The sequence below is a fragment of the Pseudonaja textilis genome, chromosome 2 (genome assembly GCF_049901715.1).
Source record: "Pseudonaja textilis isolate UNSWEBS1 chromosome 2, rPseTex1.2, whole genome shotgun sequence".
Classification (NCBI taxonomy): Eukaryota; Metazoa; Chordata; class Lepidosauria; order Squamata; family Elapidae; genus Pseudonaja; species Pseudonaja textilis.
This window is the reverse complement of record NC_141991.1, coordinates 30,584,467-30,609,861: the sequence shown is the minus strand read 5'-3', so window position 1 is coordinate 30,609,861 and position 25,395 is coordinate 30,584,467. Positions and strand designations below refer to the sequence as shown.

Below are 25,395 nucleotides of genomic sequence, written 5' to 3'. Positions count from 1 at the left end.
TGACTCACCGACAGTCCCAGTCACTTTAATGGGACGGCTGGTGATGTGGCAGTGACACAACAAGGTGAGGGACGTGGCAGGCACCAGGTGAGTGGATGCCCTCTAACAGGCGCTGCCATGATGAATCTGAAATGACAGGTACTCTTTAAATGTAAGGACTCATTCTTGCTGGTAGTTAGAATCTTTAATGTTATTATTTGCAAATAAAATGAAGGTTTCCTATTTAGCTTGCGGAGCTTGGATTCATTGAATGAGTTTACCAAAAATATAAACACTGCAGAATATACAGCCTTATGCTACATAACTAAGCTCCATTTCATGCTGAATGAACTAAAGTATTGATGTATCTTAAATAGAAAACTTATTTATTAAAATAAATTTGATAAAAATAAAAAAATCCAATTAAAATAAAAAATCAATTTAATTTAAAGAAATCCACTTCTTAATTTTTTTTTAATCATAGATTTTTATCCACCTGATACTGTATGAATAGAGCTGCTACAATAACAATCATTAAACAATAAATGTAGCTCTGAATGCAGGTGAGGATTCATAATTCTGATGGCTACAGTCTACAGGATTGTTACAGTCTAAGCAGGAGATACACCACACATGAACCACTTTACCGTTTACCTGGCTGATCTTGCAGAAACTAAGCAGTGTAGGGCCTGGACGATCTAGTTCAGGGACCGCTAGGAAATTCCAAAGCTATGAGCTATACCGTAACACTGAGAGACTTGTCCCAAGGTAGTTGCAAAAGACTTCTGCGCTTTTGGTGAGAAGAATTTAAGAAAATGGCCATATATTCAGTCACGAGGTGCTGAGCTTGAAGCTTTTTAAAGAGAATTTAGTCATAAAAACGGCCTTTTCTCATTCCTAAAGCTGAATGGTATGCTTCTCTGAGTACAAATATTCCCTATCTATAGCTTGTGGCATACGTCTTTTTCTCTGTATCTTTGCGCTGTTAATCTCTCCCTGGGACTGTTTGAGTAGTACTGTTTTATGCTTTGATCACAGTGCTGTTTTCATTGTTACTTAATCTGATTTGGTGTTATAACTTATTTGTTAGCCACCCTGGAGAGGCTGTTATAGGCAGCCTATAAATACTGCAAACAAATAAATACAATTGATGAAAGTTGAATAAATGTTTGACAAAAAAATATTTGAAAAATATCGAACAGAATGAGATATTGCAGAATAGAAGTAAAATAGCCTACATCACAGTTCAGAAGGTAGCAAAGATGATTGTTAATAAGTAGAACATGTGACATATACAAAGGCAGCTAGTTAAATGAGTCCCTTGGGTTTGAGGTGGTCAGTGAGCCTGAATGAATGAAAGCATTCATTCATTCATTCATTCATTCATTCATTCATTCATTCATTCATTTGTTCATTCATTCTGAAACATACTATCCCCTGAGGTGATATTGGCTCTCTCCCTCCTGACTTTTCATAAGAGCCTTCTGACAAATGGCTTGGGCACCCAATGGGGAAATTTCAAACTTCACCCACTCACCTGGTATCCAGCTCCCTTCTTTGCCATTAATGATTTTATCTACTGTGTTATTTATGTAATGTATGCTTTTAAAGTTTTTATATTGTAAGCCATCCAGATTCTTTGGACAGAAGATGGACAGCAAATAAATTTCTGAAGGAAGGAAGGAGGGAGGGAGGGAAGGAAGGAAGGAAGGAATTTCACTTTGATTTTAACATATTTATTATTAATTGTATGCACAATTCAAAAAGTGCCTTGGCTTGGGAACAATCTTCCTCCTTCTAATCATATGAATATAGTGACCCGTATTGATTAGTTATAATGAATGTTTGAGCTGTCATGGATTTGGAATATAAAAGGTAATCAACAGGCATAGCTGGGAATAAACAAACACATGATGCTAATTCAGATGTGATACCACACTGAGGCTTACCATTGCATGAATAATTAATACGTGGTTTGCTCTTCTACACAGTTCCTGGACCTGTCTCCTTTTGCATCCTTTTCTTCTCCCCAGTTCACAGAAATCAGATTTTAGTATTGTTTGGTGGATTTCATCTGATTTCAGAAGTGTTCTGCAGCCAAATCTGAGGTTTCTACAGTATTGTGATCACATCCAATTCACAATTTCTCTCTTCAATAGCTCTTAAGAAGAACTGTCTTTCATTGAGAAAGAACAAGGGCTATGATGCTAGATTGCTGTGTTTTCAGTTGTTGACAGCCTCATATTGAGGAAAGGCTTCTGGTGCAGAAAATCTCAGAATTTCTCTGTGTAATAAAGTATTGACTCAACACTGAAGTATGGACTCGGCCCTGAAAAATCTTCATCTATCTTTCAGAAGTTGTGGGAGCTTCATAATTGGAGGCTTTCAAGAAGACATTGGACTGCCATTTGTCAGAAATGGTGTAAGCTCTCCTGTTTGGGCGGGGGTTGGACTAGTTGACCTACAAGATCCCTTCCAACTCTGTTAACCTCTGAATCTCTAAGAAAGTAGAGATTCTGCTGAAGCAGGTCTACCTTTATGTAATGGGGCTGGAGAAAATATCATGAGCCAAACGAGCATGCTGAAGTTTGTGTTCCCTGCCTTCTTTGATTTTGCCATGAATAAGATTCAGGGAACATTTAAGTGATAAGCGATTGGATAAGATCAAGTATGTAATTAATCTAAAAAGAACGGAGCCCAGGTATGTTTTTGAATTGGGACAGGGAACTGTAACAGGATCTAGGTGAAATAACGACAAGAGTTGTTTTCATGATCAAAATACTGCCATTAACTTGTATCAGTGAGTTTATTTTGCAGATATCACAAGATGTTATTGTTCTTACCTCTGCATTTCTTTCCTTGGTTATTCTGATACATTTACTTATGACAAATTGGTATTTCAACTGACACATAAAACAAAAAGTAGAATATTTTGGGGGGTTCTGTTTTTAGCTTCCAGATTTTTGTCTAATTCCAGTCTTCCCAAATCTCGCTACAAGAATTTGCATTTCATCCCTGTTTATATTTATTTTGCAGAACTCATAAACACCCTGTCAATATTTAAATGTTACACATTGTATTTAAAGATTGAAACACTTTCCCTTCCAAACTCAAATGGAAAGTGTTTGAAAAACTATATGCCTGATACAATTTGCTCATTCTCTTAAAATAGTTTTCAAAGCATTCCCAGCAATATACTTCAGCCCATCGAGCTGACAAAGGTTTTATGTGTCCTGGGCAGGTAGACAACTGTAAAAAGACTTGGTCAGTTCGAGATAATCAATTGCATATCCACAAAAACAAGTTTGTTGATTTGCACGTACCATTTCCAAAATTGAAAACAGCTTACATTTTTAGAATAGAATAGAATAGAATTGAATTGAATTGAATTGAATTGAATTGAATTGAATTCTTTTATTGGCCAAGTGTGATTGGACACACAAGGAATTTGTCTTAGTGCAAATGCTCTCAGTGTACCTAAAAGAAAAGATACGTTCTTCAAGAGTCAAGAATCGTAAGGTACAACGCTTAATGATAGTCATAGGATACAATAAGCAATCAAATCATACTAGGAAACAATCAATATAAATCATAAGGATACAAGCGACAAAGTTTGAAGTATGAACAGGAATATATAAAATAGGTGGAAAGAATGAACATACTGCTTATTCTTGTAAGAATAAGAAAGCTAGTTCTCAACTTATGACCACAATTGAGCCCAACATTTATGTTGCTAAGTGAGAGTTAAGTGAGTTTTGCCCCATTTTACAGCTTTCCTATCACTGTTGTTAAGTGAATCACTGTAGTTGTTAAGTTAGTAACATGGTTGTTAGGTGAATTTGGCTTCCCCTTTGACTTTGCTTGTTAGGAGGCTGCAAAAGGTGATCACGTGACCCCTGGGATGCTGCGACCATCATAATTATCAGTCTGTTGTCAAGAGTCTAAATTTGATCATGTGACCATGGGGATGCCATGAAGAGTGAAAAACGGTCAGAAGTCAATTCTTTCAGTGCCCTTGTAACTTTGAATGGTCACTAAATGAACTGTTGTAAATCGAGGACTATCCATACTTGTTCTTCTTTCTGCCCCTTTGACGAACAATATAGCAAGATACATAACAAATTAATAAGACAAATACATAATAATGCTATCTGGACTATTTTATTAGTTTCGATCAACACAACCCATTCCATTTCTGGATGTATTTCTTAGACATTTGGTTCTGTTTCTTTCCCATCCTTGCCTCTTCTGATACCAATCTTATGCTTCATTTCCCTAAAAGCTAACTTCTTCATCTGCCATGGATGCAGAGTCAGAAACTGCCTGTTCTTTTAGCATATTGGTCCTAATAAGAATATACAGTAGTAAATTTATATGCCACCCAATTCCCAGTAACTCTTACTAGTATCAAAAAAAAAAAAATGATGGATAGTTTTCTAGGTTCAGAAGTGAGCTGCTAAATTGAACCATTGAACCATCTGAATCGTCCTTCCAAAGGTAACGGAAAGTCATTAACATTTTTCATAAGAAACTGTTCCATCATATGGATATGTCAATACTTTCAAATTAATAACTCTTCATTGGTACATGTTTTGCATGTACACAAATGACCTTTGTATATTTTATTTTGGCGTGTTAACTTGTCAATGAGAAGTACATTTCCTGAGCAACTTCTGAAATAATACACGGGGGGATAAGATTAAAAGATGGTTCCTTGGTCAGAATGCAATGGACATTAATTAGAAATCAAGGTTGTGTTATGTATAACACATACCAGGCTATTTTGGGGAGGGGATTCCCCTCTTTTGCAATAGGATGGCTATCTGGAAGCTCATAAAAACTTGATTCTTCTCCAAAGCCTTTGCGACTTGAATGCCATAGAGTAGGGGTGTCAAATTTGTGGGATGTCATCACGTGACATATTGCAACCTTTTTTCCTTTAGCTAAACTGTGGGTGGGGGTGACCAGCATGTGATGCATGACAGCCCTGCTATAGAGCGTCAAGTGCCATGAATGTGTGTTCGTTTATTTGTTTGTCTCTCCTCTCTCTCTGTGTTATTGCATTGGGCTGGTGCTTTTGTTCATCACTCAGAGTTGCCTTGATAATTGGCTTCTGCATGCATAATTGAAACAAAACAAGTATTCATTCTTTCCTTTTTCAGAAGAGGCAGTCTCTCTACAACATTCAATAATACTTAGGCTTGTTATCCTTATCAAGTTATTGGTCTGTCAAGGTTGGGCCAATATATATATATATATTGCTTACCTCTGGCTTAATGTTGTCTAATTTGTTGATAAGAGTACCAGAATAAGCAATACAGCTGGCAGGTAATAGATGCAAGATGTATCCTTCTTTATTTTTATATCAAATTAAAGCAGTCTGCTTAATCAGTTTTCAGGCAGAGTTGATATGTTCCATTGCAAAAGGGATGATCTCACATACTGTATGTGTCAACCCTGAAACTGGCCTGACTGAGGCCATTTTGAGACTTCAGTGCTGACACATTGGAGAAGTGGGGCAGGGAGTTGGGGAATAGAGATAGTTGGGCTGTTGTAGTCAAAACAAAATACTTTCTCTTGGAAACCAAGGACATTCTTGCAGGTGCTTGGAAGGAGGGGACTAGAGTCACCTAGCAACTGGACAGTATGCTGATTGGACCATGTGACTGATTGTTTTGAGAAAGTGAAAAACTTTTAAATTAGGTGAAAACCGTGGGAATAGTCAGAGTCAGTTTTCACCAGCCTGTGCCAATATGACATATCCAGTAAAATTATTCTTTGAGGAATCTACCTGCTTCGGAGTTTTGTTTGCTGTGGGTATGTTACTTGGAAACCTGATGTAGTGTAAGGCTTCTTTTAAGTGCTGCAGTAATGTGATCAGTGGTAGTAGCTTGTGGTTTTTAATCAAGTACTTGATATGTTTTTACAGTTCATGTTCCTGCAGATACTTCTTTCCTAATGTATGTCAGTGCAGTTGTGTTGGGATGCCCTGTGGCCAGAATGCTAACAATAAATATGAAGGAAAAAAAGAGCCAGTTTGGTCTAGTGGTTAAGGCTGAAACCAAGAAAGTGTGAGTTCTGGGCCTGCTTTAGGCATGAAAGCCAGCTGGGAGAGCCCAGCTCACCTCAACAGAAAATAGAAGGAAGGAGGATTAGGTAAGTTTGCTGCCTTGAGATATATATACAAATAGCGAAAGTGGGATTTTTTTTAAAAAAAACACACCACCTAAAGCACCCACTTTTAAAAGGAAAGTTGATCAGTGTGAAATGGTGGGGGATCATATTAGGTATGAAGCCAAGTATGCTTTTAAAAATTATATCCACTTATTCTTGTATTACTGTGGGAGTTTTTGATTATTCATTGGGATCAGGCCTTATGGAGAAGTGGGGATATTACCTCTTCCTGGCTATAGTTTATTTTATTTTCAGTTTAATTTAGACACTGCCTGACTCCAAAGGATACTGATGAAAAGGGCCTTCCCACAGAAACCCATCACATACATGCACATATCCTGATTAGATTGTTACCAGTAGTCCTCAGCTTACGACAACAATTGAGCCCAACATTTCTGTTGCTAAGTGAGACAGTTGTTAAGTAAATTTTGTCCCATTTTACAACTTATCTTGCCATGATTGTGAAGTGAATCTGGCTTCCACATTGAATTTGTATGTCAGAAGGTCACAAAAGGAGATCAAATGACCCTGGGACATGACAACTGTCATAAATATGAGTCAAGTTGCCAAGCCTCTGAATTTTGATCATATGTCCATGGGGATGCTACTTGGCTCTAGGTGTGAAAACGGTCATAAGTCAATTTTTTCACTGCCATTCTAATTTCGAATAGTCATTAAAGAATGTATAAATCGAGGACTACCTGTGCTTCCTTAAGACTAGTAGGACTTTGTGTGTGTGTGTGTGTGTGTGTGTGTGTGTGTGTGTGTGTGTGTGTGTGTGTGTTGAAACAGTATCGGTTTGGCCCAGTTAGGCCGAACCGGTAGTTAAAAAAAGCTCCGACGATCAGCTGAGAGGCGAAGAAAAGAAAAGTGCAGGATTGGCCCTCCCACCTGCTCCTGTGCTTTTCTGTTCTTTATCCTCTAAGGTGATTGGCGTGGCAGAGCCTCAGCTGGTCTTTGGAAAGCTGCGCGCACTCATGTGCGAAGTGCGCGATCACTGAACCGGTAGGGAAACTGGTAGAATCCCACCACTAGTGTGTGTGCGTGTGTGTCTCTGTCTGTCTCTGTCTGTCTGCCTGATTGACTGACTGTCTGTCTGTCTGCATTGGGATTGCAGTTAGAAAGAAAATACTCAAAATAAGCTCTCCATCAAGTGTAGCTCCATGAAAAATCCTCTTCTCTGTTCTTAAAATTCATTTATAACTTCGCAGCTTGGGTAAGAGGAAAGTAACCTTTGGGTGTTTTTTTTTTTTTTTAAGAAAAAAAGAACTAAGAAGTTTATGGTATAGTTGATTTTTTTTTTCTTAGTTGTCATTTCGAGACAGGCGGCACAGATGGTTGAAAGGAAATTGTGAAGTCCATAACTGAGAGCATATCTTGCCACGGTGAATGCAGAAACTACCATGTTAGAATTTAGGATTAGAATTTTCTGAAAAACATAGAAGAGCAAAGCTTGCTGTTATGTTACTGACTCTTAGGGGACTCTAAAGAGAGAGGTTTTTGGTTAAATTAAACTGGATATATAAGCATTAATGAGATGCCAAGGCATTATGAGGACAATTTGAGACGATAATAATTGACATTCAGTATGTCTACCTCAGATCTCCTCTTACATAGTAATGTTGCCAGAATACTATTTGAACTAATGCTTTGCAAAAACGTTTTGTTTGTCTTGCACAGCTTTCTATTTTATATGTTTATTCAGGATGGTGGTGAAAGTACTGTTGTTTTAATTTTTGGCATAAGGTACAATACAGAAAATTTTTCTAAACAATACTAGAATTAGTGTCCCCAGGGAGAAAAAAAAAATATCCTGTGGGTTTTTTCCTTCCCTTTCTCATTCAGATACCTGAGAAAGAATTTGTTTTTTAAATATTCTTGAAAGGAGAACACATCTGCCAAAAACTGTCCTGTTATGCCAATTTGAATTTATGTGAAGGAATGTTCAGAAATCTACTCATATTCTCATTCTATTGTCATATTCATTTTGCCATATTCTATTCCATTATTCTTTCCTATTGAATCCATTGTCAGTTTATGTTCTTTGTAAATATGAACAGTTTTGGCTAGGTTGGCATTCTCTTCCCTCCCCTCTCTGTATATATATATATGTTTATAGGTGTATAAATGTGTGTGTGTGTGTGTGTGAAACAATAGAAAACAATAGAAAGAAACCCTGAAACCTTTCAAAAATTTAAGCTCAAAAAAACCTATAGGCTTCTCCTTCTATTGCTATGCTATATAGCCCTGTGTTGAGTATAGTAACTCATCATGATAATATTTTCCCCAACCTGTAAAGGAAGGAGATATTTGTTAATAGCTGCAGATTTTGTTTGCCTTTGTAAAGAATGATCAAAATGTGTGCGTTGTGTTTTTATGGTTAATTGGAATAAAAATTAACATGATGTGGGCTACAATCCCCATGAGCCCCAGAGAAAAAAGAGTCGGAAGAGTTCAGAATAAAAACAAAGTTCCTGATCATTGATTTCAAAAAAATATGCTATGGGATTTCAGGTCCTTAAGAATTCCCTCATGACTATTTGAAGCAAAAAGCAAACAAATGCTATAGAGAGAGGAGACTGATATTTCCTTGTTATTTTTCCAAAGCTCTATTCCATTTATGGGCACAATATTTTTACATCTGTGTTTGTAGACTTTGCATGTTGCTTCTAGAACAGGAGTATCAAATTCATGTCATCATGGCAGCATCATGTGATGTATTGGGACTTTTTCTCCCTTCGCTAAACCAGGTGTGGGCGTGGCCAGCGCATGACACATATGGCCCACGGCCTGGGAGTTTGACGGCCCTGAGGTCAGAAGATCCCAATGTTTTTACCTCCTAACCAATGATGATTGATTGAACTCTCACTGAAAGATGAGGAAGAAGTAAGAATATTTTTATGATCCCTGTAATTCGTAGTTTCAAATTCCTCAAAGACCATTTTTAAACCTAGTAAATTAAGTTCCAGGATAGCTGGGTTCACTCATTGTACTTATTTACAATTTTGTTTCTGTGCTGTCCTGAATCATCCATAATTTTCTGGATCCTTGTGCAACATGGTATACAAGCCATAGTGGATAGATTCCCATAACAGAATAGGTCAAGCCCAAATAAACTGCAACATAGTTTTGTTTAAACCTGACTGATTAATGTTGGTTTAAAGTGTTGGGTGTATATATCATACAGAATCATTTTGAGACCCCATAAACAAACCAAGAACTGAAAAAGCAATATAATTAGCTGTCGACCATAATGCTTGGATTTGTTTCTTACCTAAGCTTATTGCTATGGTTTTGTGTTGAATTCTTAAAAGTCATTTTGTCCTGTCCTAAGTGTTTTACCTTTAACTTAGTATTAGTTTGATGGAATCTGAAAAGCCTGGTGTAAATCAGTAGGATAGATTCTTTTTGTGACAGAGAATGTTGTTTTCTTCAGCAAGACTTCCTTTCTCCGGTGCTCATAATGTAACTTTTAAACACATATGCATTAACTCCGTAGAGCTTTTAATACATGGTCAATTTCAAGTGATTTCCAAAGGATACAGTTAATCAATGGCTGTTGTAAGCCGTGGTAGGGTGCATTCATTTATCTTCACTGGTAGTTCATTTATCACAAAGAGTTCGTGTATTGTGAAAAATCCTGATTGAGAGCCTGTCTTCTTTGAAATTCAGCCTGGAAAGCAAAAGCTTGATGCTTAGAAGTTTTGTAGTTTACAAAGGGAAATAGCAATATAAGAAAAACAGGTTTGTTTCTCCCTTTCAATTGGCAGCATGTTAGACTTTGATGGTTTCTTAACATTTGTCAGTCTCAAGAACAGTGATAAATAATATATTAAATAAGTAGCTGTTTCCTTGATTTCCCAGTGAATTTTAACAAGGCATAGGATGCAAATTGCTGAATTATTTGGAAAATGTATTATAAGTTGCCTCGGGAGGTTAGGTGAAAAGATAGTAAGTTTATATTAATTTAAATGAATTATTTTATTTCCTTCTGCTTTCCGTGATGTGTGAATTCATCATCTACTTTAGGTAATATAGAAAAGACCTTAATATCTCCTTGACTAGAATAATGATGATTGAAAATGGACATTATTAAGCTCATCTCTTACCAAATGCAAAAAAAATTCTGAGTTTTAGGAGGAGATAGGCTTTGCATAACATTTCTCCTGAGAGATTTGTTGCTTATTCTCTGTAAGCAGTGATAATAGCAGCCCCCGGAGAGCATACTCAAGTCATACTACTAATCAGCAGATTTAGGGAGATGTAGGAAAGAAAAAGAAAAGGAAGAATCTTTCTTTCTCCCATGAGCTGTTCAGAGCATCCAGAAGTGGGAGGTGCTTCAGTCTCTTCTGGAAAGGCTGGGCTTAAAACTCCGGGACGCTTCTCCTCCTCCACGGGACACCTCCCCAGCGTTTGCCTCTTATTGGTTGTAAGAGAAAAAATGGGACAATAGTTTTAGAGAATACAGAATGCAGAATAATAGAGTTGGAAGGGACCTTGGAATTCTTCTAGCCCAATACCCTGCTCAGACAGGAAACGCTATACCGGGGGTGTCAAACTGAAGACCCGGGGGCCAGATCCAGCCTGCGGGGCCACCCTGGAAACAGCAAAGGACCAGCCTGCGATGCCTCTGCCAGCAAAAATGATCGCCTTCCCGAGCTCCTTTTTCACTAGCAGAGGGTTGTAGGAGGCCATTGCAGCTGAAAACCAAGCTCGGGAGCCCATTTTCACTGGCAGAGCACTCAGGCCACCACTTTCAACACGAGTGACATCAAGCTAGCCACGCCCACCCTGGCCACATCCATCCTGCCCCCCCAAAGTCAAACACAACCCTGATGTGGCCCTCAATGAAATTGAGTGTGACACCCCTGCCCGACAGCATTGCAAACGAATGAGTGTCCAATCTCTTCTGAAAAACTTCCAATATTGGAGCACCCACAACTTCTGAAGGCAAGGTGTTCCACTGATTAATTGTTCTAACTGTCAGGAAATTACTCTTTATTTCTAGTTTTTTTTCTCTCCTCGATTAACTTCCATTCTTTGCTTCTTGTCCTTCCCTCAGGTGCTTTGGAGAATAGTTTGACTCCCTCTTCTTTGTGGCAGCCCCTGAGATATTGGAACACTGCTATCATGTCTCCCTTAGTCCTTCTTTTCATTAGACTACACATGCCCAGTTCCTGCAACCGTTCCTCATATGTTTTAGCCTCCAGTCCCTAATCATCTTTGTTGCTCTTCTCTGTACTCTTTCCAGAGTCTCAACATCTTTTTTATAATATGGTGATCAAAACTGGATGTAGCATTCCAAGTGAGGTCTTACCAAGGCAATTTTGGGCTAGTGAGCTGACAAAATGGATTTTAGGTATGGAGTATAATGAACTAGAAGAGAAGAACTGGGATTTTTTTCTCCAGCTATGAAGTAGAAATTAATTGAGACTAATAAAACTGCATCTATCTTAGGGTTTTTTTTTACAAGTTTCCTTCCTTTTGCCTCTTCAAAAGCAGTATGTTATCTGAGCCCAGGTATAGATCAGTTTGCTAATATTTTTAATATCCCCAGCTTGCTTGTTAGAACAGCTATGTTCTGTGGTATTTTTTTTTAATTGCTGCAGTTGGGAGGGATGTGAGACTCATTTAGACATAACATTTGTGGTTTGTTAAAGTGTGGGGATGAGAGTTAGGCCCCTGCTGCCTTTTTTCTCCTTTCTGTTGCTATTCTCCAAGCTTTGCCTGTAGAGTTTAGCCTTTCATGCTTAATTTAAATCCAAGGGAATTTTTTTAATATATTCAAAATAGGGATAGTGGTTTAATCATCATTAATGATGATTTAGCTCATGACAGCATTATTTAATTTATAGGGTCATGAACTGTTATTAAAACTAAACTTACTTGATTTACATCTAATTAATGGGAAATTAATGTGACAAAGCTGGAACAAAAGTGTAGGAGGAATTGTCAAAGGCGTATGGAGGTCTGTCTTGCTAAAGCATTATTGAGGATAAAACTATAGAATTTGAGGATCCAGAACCTGTATACCATCCTTAAAATGCTTGTACAGTAGCTGTCTGATCTCTAAAATATCCACACTAAGGAGAAAATATTAAACAGTGAATATTAACTGCATTTTATTCAATATATTTAAAGTATATTGTCAAACTAAACTTTGTATTAAATCAACTCTAATAATTCTTTAAGCCCCATTTGATCAGTGGTTTGGTTTAGTGAAGAGCCCGTTTGATATAGTGGTGAAGGTACCAGGATAGAAACCAGGAGTTGGTGAGTTCTGGTCCCATCTTATGCATGAAAGTCAGCTGGGTGATTTTTTCCCCAACCAACCCACCTCAGAGTTTTTGTGGGGAAAATAGGAGAAGGAAGGGATATAAGTATGTTCTTTAGTTATTTATAAAGGTGAGATAATAAATTGTCTGCCTAGTTCTCTTTTTGAAGTAGGGTTCCCAGCATCTCAGCCAAACACCAATTGGAGCCCTCACCCTGAAAAAGTTGCCAACTATTAAGCTTGTGTCCTGCTTGACCCAACAAAAGCCACTCTCTTCACTCTTCTTGAGCCAATTTCCATTGAACTTCTTTGGGTGGCTTGCCCTGAATGACACTCCACAGACAGCCATTCTATCCTGGTGCATGAGAAGATGTCCTCTCCTTTACCTCAGTGGAGATGCCTACTAATAGGTTCCTTTCTCATTCACTTCAGTCTTTTATCTTTTTAAAACAAGAAGCAGACGTTATGCAGTTTGGTAGCTCAGTCTCTTTTGTGCAGGGATAATCTCAGCCCAATTAAAAACCTGGGGAATGAATCTGATTAATTCAGAACACGAATTTCCTATTTTGTCTATGCATGCAAAAGTGAGGAAAAGAAATACATATTTGTAGAAACGATGTACTGCTATATCCTATATCATACACAAGAAAGCATCTTTCTTGAATGTCACAGCAAAATAGCTCGCATTCTGTTGCATATTGCCTTCTAATCTAGTATTTTCACTTACCTTGCATTCTGTTTGCCAATGAAATAATTTTGCATATGCTATCTAATATCCTTTCTCGGCTGCTGTTATCATGCGGCAGTTTTAGAATGAAGCAACTAAGCTGTTGGTTAGAATTTTCAAAGCACATTCTGCAATTAAGTAACCTTCAGGTGCTTAATTAGATCTATAAAGAGAATATAAATACTGCAATTACCCTGAAGAATATTTGGATAATAATATCTATTATAAAAATCAACAACTATTATTCAAAGACCTTTGTAAGCAGTGATAATCTCAGCAACCTTTATGTTTCTATAATGTTGATGTGTCTGAAATATTGCTGTTGTGCAATCTCTTATAGGTGGAACTGCTCCTCACCTTGTGTTCCATAGGCATATCCAGGTTATTTCATTCATCACTGTTCAGGTACCCTAAAGCAAGGAATAAATTAGTGACTTTTGCCATCATCATCCTGAACAGTAGCACTGTTTGTCAGGCACCGTGGGTATATTGTTCTTATGGATTCAGTGATTATTGTTCAGCCTGGTACAAATGAGAGATAGTATATTTGATCATTCAACTCCCCTTTGTTGGTTGACTGTGATGGGTCATTCAAACCACCACCAATAGGATTACAAGGTCCACAGCCTGTCTTTGGTGAGCAGTTTTTCTCTGGTCTGTAAAGAGATCAAGTCTCTCAAAGGATAAGAAGAAAATCTATGGAGATCTTGGGAGCTTTGAAAATTACCTTTCAGCTGCTGCATTCATGAGGTTCTTGCATGGAGTGAAGAACTATCCAATTATTTTAATGATTATACTAATACAGGAAGTCGAAGGTTATCTAACAATGCTTAGATCAGGGAGGAGTGTTTGATAAGAAACCAGATAATGTGAGATAACCATGTCACTGTAGATCTATCTGTAATTGCAAAGCTACACACACACACACACACACACAATATCAGAAAAAAGGACAGGAAGTGGAAAATATACTAATATATAATTATAAAAATATAATGAGATACTCATTTCTTACACAGTTGTATGTCTTCTGGTCCTGTAGCATCTGCTAAAAGCTTGATTACTTACAGTTAACTGTTACATTATATAAAACTTTCAACCAAGTTTTGCAAACAGAAACCAGTTCCTTTTAGCAACTTATCCCCCATTAGCTCCAATCATAGTTTTGTTTTCCAAGAAAGGATAATTTATGGTTGGATTATGTTCTAATTCATATTCATCCATAAGGATCTGCTTACAATGAAATATCCAGATGTGTTTCAAGTAGGATTTACAATGGAATACTATATAAATTTTTTTCATCCCTAGCCATGAAGCTGAAACCTGAAGGTCCGAGACATAAGTATTTATTAAGTGCTCAAATTAATAAGCTGAAATGTGTATCTTTAAAGTGGCTCAGAAAGTATATTACACTGTTCTGAAGGCCATCTTTTTCTTTCGATCTTCAGTGCTGCCACTTTAGTGCTGTTGGAAAACAGGAGGGGGGTGGGTTGTATGGAGTTAGTGGAGATATATAACCATAGCAATACTCTTTTCTCTGGGAGTCAAGGACGTTCAGCCTGCACCTGGAGAGGCATGACTGGGGAACATCTCCAATTGGGACGGTGGATTGATTAAACCATGTGATGGACATGTGGGTGCTGGGGAAGGGACTTTGACTTTCCTTTGGATGGGGAAAGCCAGATCTGGGTTTTCACAGATGTGCCAATAGGACATCTCCAATAGAATGGAACTTTGAGGAACTGTTGGCCTCGGAGTCTTACTTGGTTAGGGGTTTTACTTGGAACCCTGACACCAACTGTTTGGTGTAAATTTCTGAAAGTATTCTTCAGTTACCTTTTTTACCATCTATTCACTGCAAAAAGGTTGGGTTGTTTTTAGTCATTAATTAGGCTAAGTTAACTTCTGTGGGAGTGAATGGTTACTACTGCGTATAAAACCAGTTGTGTCTTATGGTCAGGATACAATACAATTAAAATGCTGGTAGTTTTTTTTTATATATAAGGCTTTAATATGACATAAAAGCATGATATATGTGCAAAGGATGGCACCATATTTCTGAAATGCAAAATAGTTTAGCAATAATCAATTTTAGACTCTTCAGTTTAACATCAAGATATTAATGTTGTCTACACATAAAATATTTCTATGGTCTTTTTAGAGTTGCCAACGGAAGGGGGTGGGGAGAGCAGTGCGGCAGCTTGGAAATCGAAAGTGCATTCCATAAATAGTTTTTCAAAGATAGTAACTAGGTGACTGAAGTTTCTGCCGCACAAATGTCTAACTGGAGAACATGATTGACGACTCTTGGCTATGGATGTGTCTCATTGGAGAATATGAATTATGATACACCCAGGGGGGAAAACCAGGTTCAAAGGTGACAATGAATGATGTGTCTCAGAGCTACACCCAGGCAGTGGCAGGACATGTTAATTCCCAATAAATTCTTTAGAAGTTTTGGAAGTTTAGCTCAAGGCTCATGATTTAAATGAGGGTAACTGCCAGAATCCGGAAAAATGTTATACATAATTTTTGGTTTAAATGTTTTGTTTCAAATGGTTGTGTTCCAGCCATCATGATGAACAGCAGATTAGTTGCAAAAGAAGTAAGTCCATTCCTTCTTGAGGAGGATGCCTTTGACCAGAAGCATAACGTAATCTAAAAATTTCTAAGTAGTGCTGAAATTCTTTAAGTTGACTTCTTATCATCATTTGCTTTCACTCACTTGATTGTCAGAAGTTTATGGTGATAGAACAGATGCCGCGGTATTATAGTTAATTATATTTCTTTTCCGATTTTGTATTTGCAAATTCACCTACTTGCTCAAATTTGTCACCACAAAATCAGTACTCAATGCTTTTGCAGTCATTCACCAACATACCAAAAAAAATGGAATTGCCCAACGTGACATTCCCTACTGAGTTTCAGTATTTGCTAATCCAGTGTTAATGGTGATTTTATAGAATATAAGATAACATGAATAACAACAATTCCATTACACTTCAAATGAGAAAATTGTGATTACTTCATTATTTTATTTCATTTTCATTTCTCTACTAATGTTAATGTAATTGTAGAAATGGACTACCCTATCAAGGATTCAGTGTGGTACCGGATTTCATTGGTAGTAACAGTATTTCCTTGTACAAGCGCAAATATTGTAATCTAATGAAGAACTTAATATTGTCATTTTTGTGATTCAGAAATGTGGAAAAAGAAAGCAGGTAATATTCAATGAATTTTATTTAAATGAGTTAAGTTGGAAGAATGCAAATATAAAATAATAATAAAAATTAATACACACAGGTCTCATTTTAATACCTTTTTATATTTTAGAATGTTTTTTGTGTACAGATTCAAGATAGTGCACTTCCTGCAAAATAAAAAATATTTTTTCCCCAGCTGGAAGTATCTCTGTTTGCAATAAGTCTCCACAGCAGAGTTGACCATACATAATTGTTTATAATGAATATTTTTTTTCTCTTTCTCTATTTCACGTCTTTAGGGTATTCAGTTAACTCCTAGACGATGGCTAAACCTGCAAGAATACCAGAGTAAGAAATTGATGGCTGATCATGGGGTCACAGTTCAGAAATTCTTCGTGGCTGACACTGCAAATGATGCTATTGAGGCTGCTAAAAGATTACGTAAGTTGACTAATCATAGAATTAAGCCCTCACTGGCTATTAACCAGCCTGAAAATTAATTTATGCTGCAGTAAATAATTATGCAAAGTTACTGTAATCTTCAAAGCTGAAGCTTTATTTGGGAGAGTAGAAATGTGTGAAGAAAATGAACATGTGTTCATCTTTGGATTTTTAACTCTTACCATCCAGATATTCTGAATGGTTACAGTAATGGTATGATTCCAATGGCTTTCCAGGATTTAGTTTCATTTCTTTGAAACAATTTTTATAGTAATGTCAAGTTAGGAAATCAGGAGTCCAGGCAGTTCAAATGAATACATAAATTTATTGCAAACTTAAGCTCTCTACAGGAATTCGAACTACTAACGATCAAAGCGAGTTGGCGATAACATAAGAGTCAATGAAATTCAAGGTGTGCTGGACTTAGATCTCTTGTGGGTGCAAAGGGACTCGACTTATGATGCATTTGACCCCTCCGTCGGGCTTATCATGGTGATTTCCTATAAGTAAACATGGATAGAGAGTACTGATAGAATTATAACGAAAATGGAAGATAACACTATATCTGGGAGAATGAGAAATTTGCAGAAGCCCTTTAATTTTGGCAGGTAAAAACGCAGTGGAAAAAAATAATGCAAAAAATATTTTGAAAAAAAAGATACTATAAGGGACTATCCGTCACAAAAATATTATGATGAATGTATAATTTAATTTATGTATGTTATGTGATTTTTATAGCTACCTATCTCACACAAGTGATTCTAGGTGGCTCATAAGGATTAAAGCAGAATCAAACCCACCAAATATAAGCCTTTTCTTCTGAGGATAAACAATAACGCCAGTCTCAGAAAAGGCCTATTGATAACAGCAGAGTTTATTTACCCACCTGTTCCAAAGGTCTGGAGAAATAGATAAATCTTCAATGCCTTGCCAAAAAGCTAATAAGAATGGGGCCACCTGAATCTCCAGGGGATGCTGTTTCACAGGATAGGTGTTGCCACCAAGAAGGCTTGACTCCAAGATCTGAAAAGATGACATTGTTCAATAGATGGGAGCTGGAGTATGCTAATCTGGTGGAGCAAGCAGAAACAATAGAAGAAAGGTGAGTACTATAGCTAGAGCAGGGCTGTCAAATTCCTGGCCTGCAGGCCGGATGCATCACACACTGGTCACGCCCATACCCACGCCCGGTTTAGCGAGGGGGCGGAATCCCGATAAGTCACGTGATGCCACTGTGGTGACGTGAGTTTGACACCCCTGCCCTAGAGGCTTTATAGGTGATGACCGGCATATGAATTACACCTGGAAACTTAAATTGGGAATCAGTGCAACTCAATAGAATAGGAAAAGGAATAGAATGAAATTCTTTATTGGCCAAGTGTGATTGGACACACAGGGAAAGTTTTATGAATATAACAAGAAACACTCTAAACTGTCTGTGCGGCTGCATTCTGCACCAACTGCAGCTTCCGAATGTTCTTCAAAAGGCAGCACTATTGTGAAGTACAATATAGTAATCCAGCTAGGAGCTGATGAGTATTCAGTCAGTACTCAGTATTTTTAAACCTCCAGATATGTAAATACGCTCATGCGTATTATTTAATACATATGCCTGGGCAAACACAAACACTCACAAATTATCCAGGGAAGAACAACATCAAAAAAAGCAACCACAATGGAGGAGGTTAAATCACTTCTCTCATCTGATTGTCTGAGTCAGACTGCTTATTTTAAAATAAAAATCAAAGAGTCAGCTATACCATTTGCATTTAATGTAATGTAGTTTGACACGTTACGTGTGCTTAACTGTGAGAAATAGATAGTCTAAATTAGTGATCTGGGTTCTCATATACAAACTTGCTCTTCCGTATCTGAAAGTTGTTTTACTAGTCATTCTTCAAATTACAGTGATAAAAGGTAGAATAATATCATATGTGCCACTTCAGCAGATTAAATGAAAATGCTCTTGTGTGAGGCTCTGAACCTTACATGTTTAATCTCTCCCTTTTCTTCTCTCATCAGTTGCCTTTAATGACTGCTGAGCTCAGAAAAGCTCTTGTAGCGAACCCACTGATTGCTTTCAACTTGAGATATGATATGACTTAATAAGTAACGGAGTTATAAATAGGGCAGCAAAGAAAACCAATCATATGTACCTATTATAGTAAAAAAAAAAAGGGTGAATCTGTGGATTGAGTAATGTTCCAACAGCTTGACATTTCATGGTTTATTAATGATATTGTCATTGATTATGGTTATGATTACAAGAGAGAGCAAGTGTGTACACACACACACACACACACTACACATTTTGCTTTAGAGAAAAAGTAGTAGGGAATATATGGCGCATAATGGTCTAAAGAACTCCAGTGTGGAATATGCAGCAGTTCTCATAAGAGATAGGTGAGCACAGTTTTGACCTCTGTATCCTTTCTAGATCATACCTCATCATTCCCCTGTTCTGCTTTCATGGGATAGTTGGGGCTCTAGCTAAAGCAGGGTGTGTGTGTGTGCAAGCCTTTCTTTCAAGATAGCAATAGCACCTAGACTTATATACCGCTTTGCAGTGCTTTATAGCCCTCTCTAAGTGGTTTATAGAGTCAACATATTGCCTCCAACAATTTGGGTCCTCATTTTATCCACCTCGGAAGGATGGAAGGTTGAATCAACCTTCAGCCTGGTGAGATTCGATCTGCCAAATTGCAGGCAGCTGGCTACAGCAGAAGTAGCTTGCAGTACTGCACTCTAACTACTGTGTCACCGAGGCGCTACAGGTAATCCTTACCCACAATTGGGATAGGACAGGAACTTCTGTCACTAAGCAAAGTAGTCATTAAGCGAGTTGCACCCGATTTTATGAGCGCTTTTAGCCACCGCGGTTAAGCAAATGTGGCTTCCCCCACTGACTTGCTTGTCAGAAGGCCCTTGGGAAGGTTGCAAATGGTGATCACGTGACCCTGGAACTCTGCAACCAACGTAGCTACATGCTGGTTATCAAGGACCCAAATTTTGATCCTATGGGCATGGGATTGTTGTAACCGATGCAGTGGCTGGTCACTTTACTCAATGAATCAACATATTTTTATATCTTATTTCTAAAAGTGATTTATAACCAGTCCCTGCACTTTTTGAAAACAGTGCATATTCTGCACTGCACTGCACTTTTTTTAGATCATTATATGCCATCTTATATGCCTATTTTCTTTTTTCTCTAAAGCAACATGTATATTGTATATATGAGTGTGTGTATATATATATATATATATATATACACTTGCTCACTCTTATAGTCAACACCATAATCAATGACAATATCATTAATAAATCAGGAAATGTCAAATGTTGCTTCTTCGAACAGTCATTAAACAAATGGTCCTAAATTAAAGACTACTCATATTCCACTCATAACTATTAACTTTCGAGCCAAAGTTAGTAAATCATACGAAAGCGAAAGTAAATGTGCTAATTCATTGATTTATTTGAACTGTTTCATGTATTTAATTAATGAATGCACATCCCCTGTGAGATTATTGTTCATATTATTTAACATAATCAAATGCACAATAGATTAATTGTTTAACATTCTTCCTTTTTACTGTAACGAAAGATAAAGGAGGTTATTTTACTAAAGTATTCTTTAGCAGAGTTCAGTTGAATTGATGGAATAAAATTTAAAATTTACTCTGAAGTACGTATTTCAAAATTGCTAAATTGTTGGCTACTTAATCCATTGAATCAACATATTTTTATATCTTATTTCTAAAAAGTTGGTATCCTCTTTATTTGTCCCACTGTAGTAGTATGAGCAAATACAGTGTTATGTGAATACAGCCACCACTGCTCTTTATCTACCCTTGAATTTTGAATGAAATTTGATGTATTGTATGTTATATATGTTACAAAGTCATCTGGATTGTACTTGCAAAAAATTATCAGTGTAGCTCAGAGATTCTAGCTTCCAGAAGTGAAGAGAGACAAATTCTAAAGTAGAGAAGACATAGAAAAATAAAATAAATAACTTAGAGAAATTGAATGTTAACAATATTCGTGAATACTGTAGAAAGAGATGAAAAGAAATATTTAGAATTTTAAAGCTGATCTTTGTAGTATTAAGGGAGGAGTTACCTACTCACAGGATGAAGTGCTGGATGTTACTTAACAATACTGGTGCAGATATAGTGTATACTTTGTTAAATATATTCAATATAGTTCGCACATACAAATTGCTATTATATGTATAATTCCAAAATCAAACCTGGAATTAACTGAAATGATGGTAGTGTTTGCATATTGTAGCCCCAAATGAGTTTTTTCCCCCTCGAACTTTAATTATTTTAAATAAACAAACAAATGTATCTAATACTCATCCCTCCTCCTATTTTCCCCACAACAACCTGTGAAGTAAATTGGCTGAGAGAAAGTGAATGCCCCAAAGTCACTCAGCAAGCTTTCATGCTTAAGGCAGGACTAGAATTCACTGTCTCCTTATTCCTAGCTTGATGCCTTAAAGCCAGTCAATAGATAAATATATATTTACACTCACAAAACCTTTCCAAATCACCACTCTGTGGCAAGCTTTGCATTATTTATGTCCTGTATCTTGTCATCATCATTTTCCTGTAGTGCTTTTACTCCTGACAATACACACTTTAGGAGCCTTTGTTAATTCAGATGAGTATAAAAGTGTCACATTGACACTGGATCTGGAGTTTCCTTCAGGTATATGGTTTACAGTCTTTTCAGTTGAAAAGATGAGGTGTGTATTCTGCTTTTATCTTTATTCCTGAATGTTCATGCTCCTCTCATGTTTTAATGTTTCTTTTTCTCCAAATCTATTTTTATTGTATGCTTATCAGGAAGGCAGTCCTTATCTTCTCATGTTGATTTAGTCACACAACTGTAAAACAGTTCTGTTGAGAACTTCTGTTTGCTGGATAATTACTGGATAGTAATTAAATAATAATAATGACATTTTAGATAGTAACTGAAGTTGGGAACAGATTTATCCTGATATGTTTAATAGATTTATTAATTAATGGTTTCCATCAAAATATTAAAAAGTTACTAAAAGTATAAAAGGGGAAAGAAATAAAATTATTTATAAACAACTTTAATGGGACTATTTATTTAGTTTTTTTTATCAGATGAAGCATAATAGATGCCTAGAAAATTACAGTAAAGTCACGTTATTAAAACTTGTCTTCAAAGGGTGTTTAGTAAAAGATTGAACTCAGAGGATTCTTTGATTTGAACAATTCTCTGATGAAGTTAATGTACAAAAAGTATTGCCGACGAATCAACATTAAGTAATTTTATGTTTCAAGTCAAGAGGCTACAGGAAAAAAAACCCACTTGATGTACAGTCTTAAAAGTTATCCATTATGGCTGCTGTTCTTAATGACAGAGCTCAGAAAAAAAACCCAGTAAATGTACCTTTTTGTATCTAATTTTAATATGGAATAATAAACCAGGGTATTTGAGGACCTACTTTTGAAAGTGTTCAGCGAACAATCAGAATCAATTGTGAACATTGTCATGGACCTTATTGTTAGATATGAGACAAAGAGAGAAAACAGATGGGAATGATTGCAGCAATCTAAAAATATCAGTGTCAATTATCAGTTTATGTTCCACTGAATCTGAATAAACACAACAACATTTGTTAGTTGAATATGCTTTCAGAATTGCTAAGTTTGGGTAGCTGTTTCCTGCAAACAGAACAAGATCCATTTTTCACTTCATCTTGTTGAGCCCAGCCCTTTCTCTGACTAGGCCTGCTTTCAAATATTTTCTTGTGGCATGGAAACGTATTTCAAATTCTTTTTCCTAGACCCTCTTCTTGAATTTTATATAGAGCTTCTTTGTGACTGAAGGAGAACTTTTAGGTTATTTTTTTAAGGAAAAAACAAACAAAAACTAACACACTTTCAATGAAGAAACATTCATTAAAAAACAATAATCAGCGCCAGAGGCAAAGACAAATTTTTAAAAAGAGGTAGAAGTGGTGGGCTGGCAGACCCTCTTTGTAGATGGCTGCAGATTATGGGTACAGCAGCAAGATATTTGATTGGCGATCACACATCATCTGTCCATATGAGGTCATGAGGCGATTAGGGCATAACTATGAGATCATAGGGGGCTTGAAAGAAATAACTCATTTCCTCTCTATATCTTTATCCCTGTTTCCCAAACTTTTCTTTGCCTCCTAGTATTTTTCCAGCCTATCAGCATGTCTTGACTTTCTAATTATTTTATGGCTGAGTGGACAGTTTGGTTTCCCTGGGAACTGTATTTGGGAGAGGTTAACTACTTGCCTAATTTGATGCCATATTATTTCCTTCAGTTGACGGCTGATTTATTGTTAAGTTACCACTTGGTTTTCTTTGGGGATATTCTGTCTTAGGCTTCCCCCAAAAGCACTAAGCCAACTCTGAGTCCTGTCAAAACCTCTTTTATTAAATTAATGTGAATTTACTGTCTTCACATTCAGCCAATGGCTTGGCAAAAAGTCTTGCATGGTATACTAATTGACAGGGAAGGGCAGGGTTACACAGGCAAATCTTCATGAGGTTGGAATGAACAAACGAATGAGTGAGTTGTTTCCTGCAAAATCCTCCTCCCCTTTTGCTCCTCTTTTAATCCTGATGAGAGGGCCATTCATTGTCCACCTGCAGCCTTACTACCATGTCAACCCTGAGTTCTTAATTGTTCCTTCCTTTTGGCAGCTCTGCACATGTGCAGGCTGGGAACCGGTTCCAGAAGCTCCCCTGCCTCACTGCTGTCTGAGCCCGAAGGCAGCTGATGACTGCCAGCCTGCCCTGGCCCCATCTCTGCCTCTGAAGTAGAGTCCTCGTCTGAGCCTTCCTCAGCCTCTAGGACGAGCCCAGGTTCCTCCACAACCTTCTCACTGCCCAACTCTGCTGTCAGCTCCGTCAGCTGCTGGTGGGCCACAAGAGGGAAGATATTATGGTGTTAGGGCAATGGTTCCCAACCTTTACAGCTTAGCATCCTAATGGGGGGAGAGGAAAGGGGAACTGGCCCATGCAAGTACAACGTCCACTGGCCAGTCAGTCTGTGGCCCGGTTCCAAACAGGCCACCCCCCAGTAGTATGCCATGGCCTGGGAGGGCCGTGGGCCAGGAATCGGGGACCCCTGCATTAGGGGATATTTTTCCCAAAATTCCACTTCAACTGCAAATGTTACCCTCCATTTGCAAATATAGATGCAATTATGAGCTGAGTTGGGCTGAAAATGGATGGAATTGTAAGTTTGTAGTGAAAGAGGAGACATTCTTTCTATGCTTCTCCAAAAAAGTAGTCCCTACATAATGAAAACATTTTTTTTATTATTATCAGCCTGGGACTCAACTCTGGACGAAGCCCTTGCCAATCCAACAGTAGAATTGCTAAGCTTTCTTGCTTTGGTTGGATTTATAATCCCCTTAAAATAATAATCAAAGGCATGTTAAATGTTTCAAGCAGAAGCATTCTAAATTCCTGACTGTGAGCAGAGTATAGTTCAATTTTGCTTTGCCAAAGGAGGGATTACTCTCCATGTTTTTCTTGGCGAATATAATGGAGTATAAAAAGGACCTTGGGAAATAGAAGGAAGAGCCATAAACTAGACAATGATTGGATAAGAGGCAGCTGAGTTCACAGAAGGAATGGGGAAGGGGCAAAGATCTCAGAAGGGACCCTCCCTAGTTCCTTGGGCTTTAAGATTCAAGAGTCTGATAGTGTAGCTCAGGGGTCTTCAAACTTGAGAGCTTTAAGACTTGTTGACTTCAACTCCCAGAGTTCCACCTCCAGTCATGTTAGCTCAGGAATTCTGGGAGTTGAAGTCCACAAGTCTTAAACTTGCCAAGTTTGTACATCCTTGGTGTAACCATACAATAAAGACACAGCTAGTACTTCAGGAAGTGTTTCTTGCCTACACTAGTTTACAAGGCTGAAAAGAACAGAGGAGTGTATCATTTTGCTCTCTGTTGTATTGCAGTACAGGTTGTAGGCTTTAAACAGCCAACTTTAATAAAGGTGACCTGCACTGCCATGATATTTATCTTCCCCTCAAGAATAATTGATTTTGTATCCCGCCCAAATGCATGCAAGCAGAGCATGATTTCTGTAGGAAGAGGCAAAATCTATTAATAGAGCCTCCTAAGCAGAAAGAGGGCTGAGAAAATATCTACAGACCCCTCACATCCTGGATATAATCTCTTTCAACTTTTCCCCTCAGGAGGCCGCTAGAGAGCATTGCATGCCAAGATAAAAATAGTTTCCCCCCATGCCATCACTCTGCTGAACACTTAATTCCCACATCTTTTCTCATCTTCCGTACTATCTTCCCCTATTGGTTTCTTAAGATTTATCAGTTGTTGGTAACCTATGATTAATGATTGTACCTATGATTTATGAACGATGACCTATTACTTGCTGTTTATATGTACATTATGAGCTTATGGACTGGAGAAAAATCCCTTCTGTGCAGAGGTGGTATTCAGCAGGTTCTGACAGGTTCTGGAGAACTGGTAGCAGAAATTTTGAGTGGTTCGGAGAACTGGCAAATACCACCTCTGCCTTGACCTGCCCCTATTC

The 25,395-nt window shown here is 37.5% G+C and overlaps 1 protein-coding gene across 2 annotated transcripts in view; it reads left to right on the top strand.

The window, feature by feature from the left end:
• SUCLG2 (succinate-CoA ligase GDP-forming subunit beta) overlaps positions 1-25,395 on the top strand; it is a 229,682-nt gene that overhangs the window by 44,863 nt on the left and 159,424 nt on the right. For both annotated transcript variants that reach the window (XM_026722126.2, XM_087923634.1), the window contains exon 2: positions 16,660-16,801. In XM_026722126.2, the coding sequence (XP_026577911.1) occupies positions 16,660-16,801 (142 nt within the window). The remainder of the gene's footprint in view (positions 1-16,659; positions 16,802-25,395) is intronic.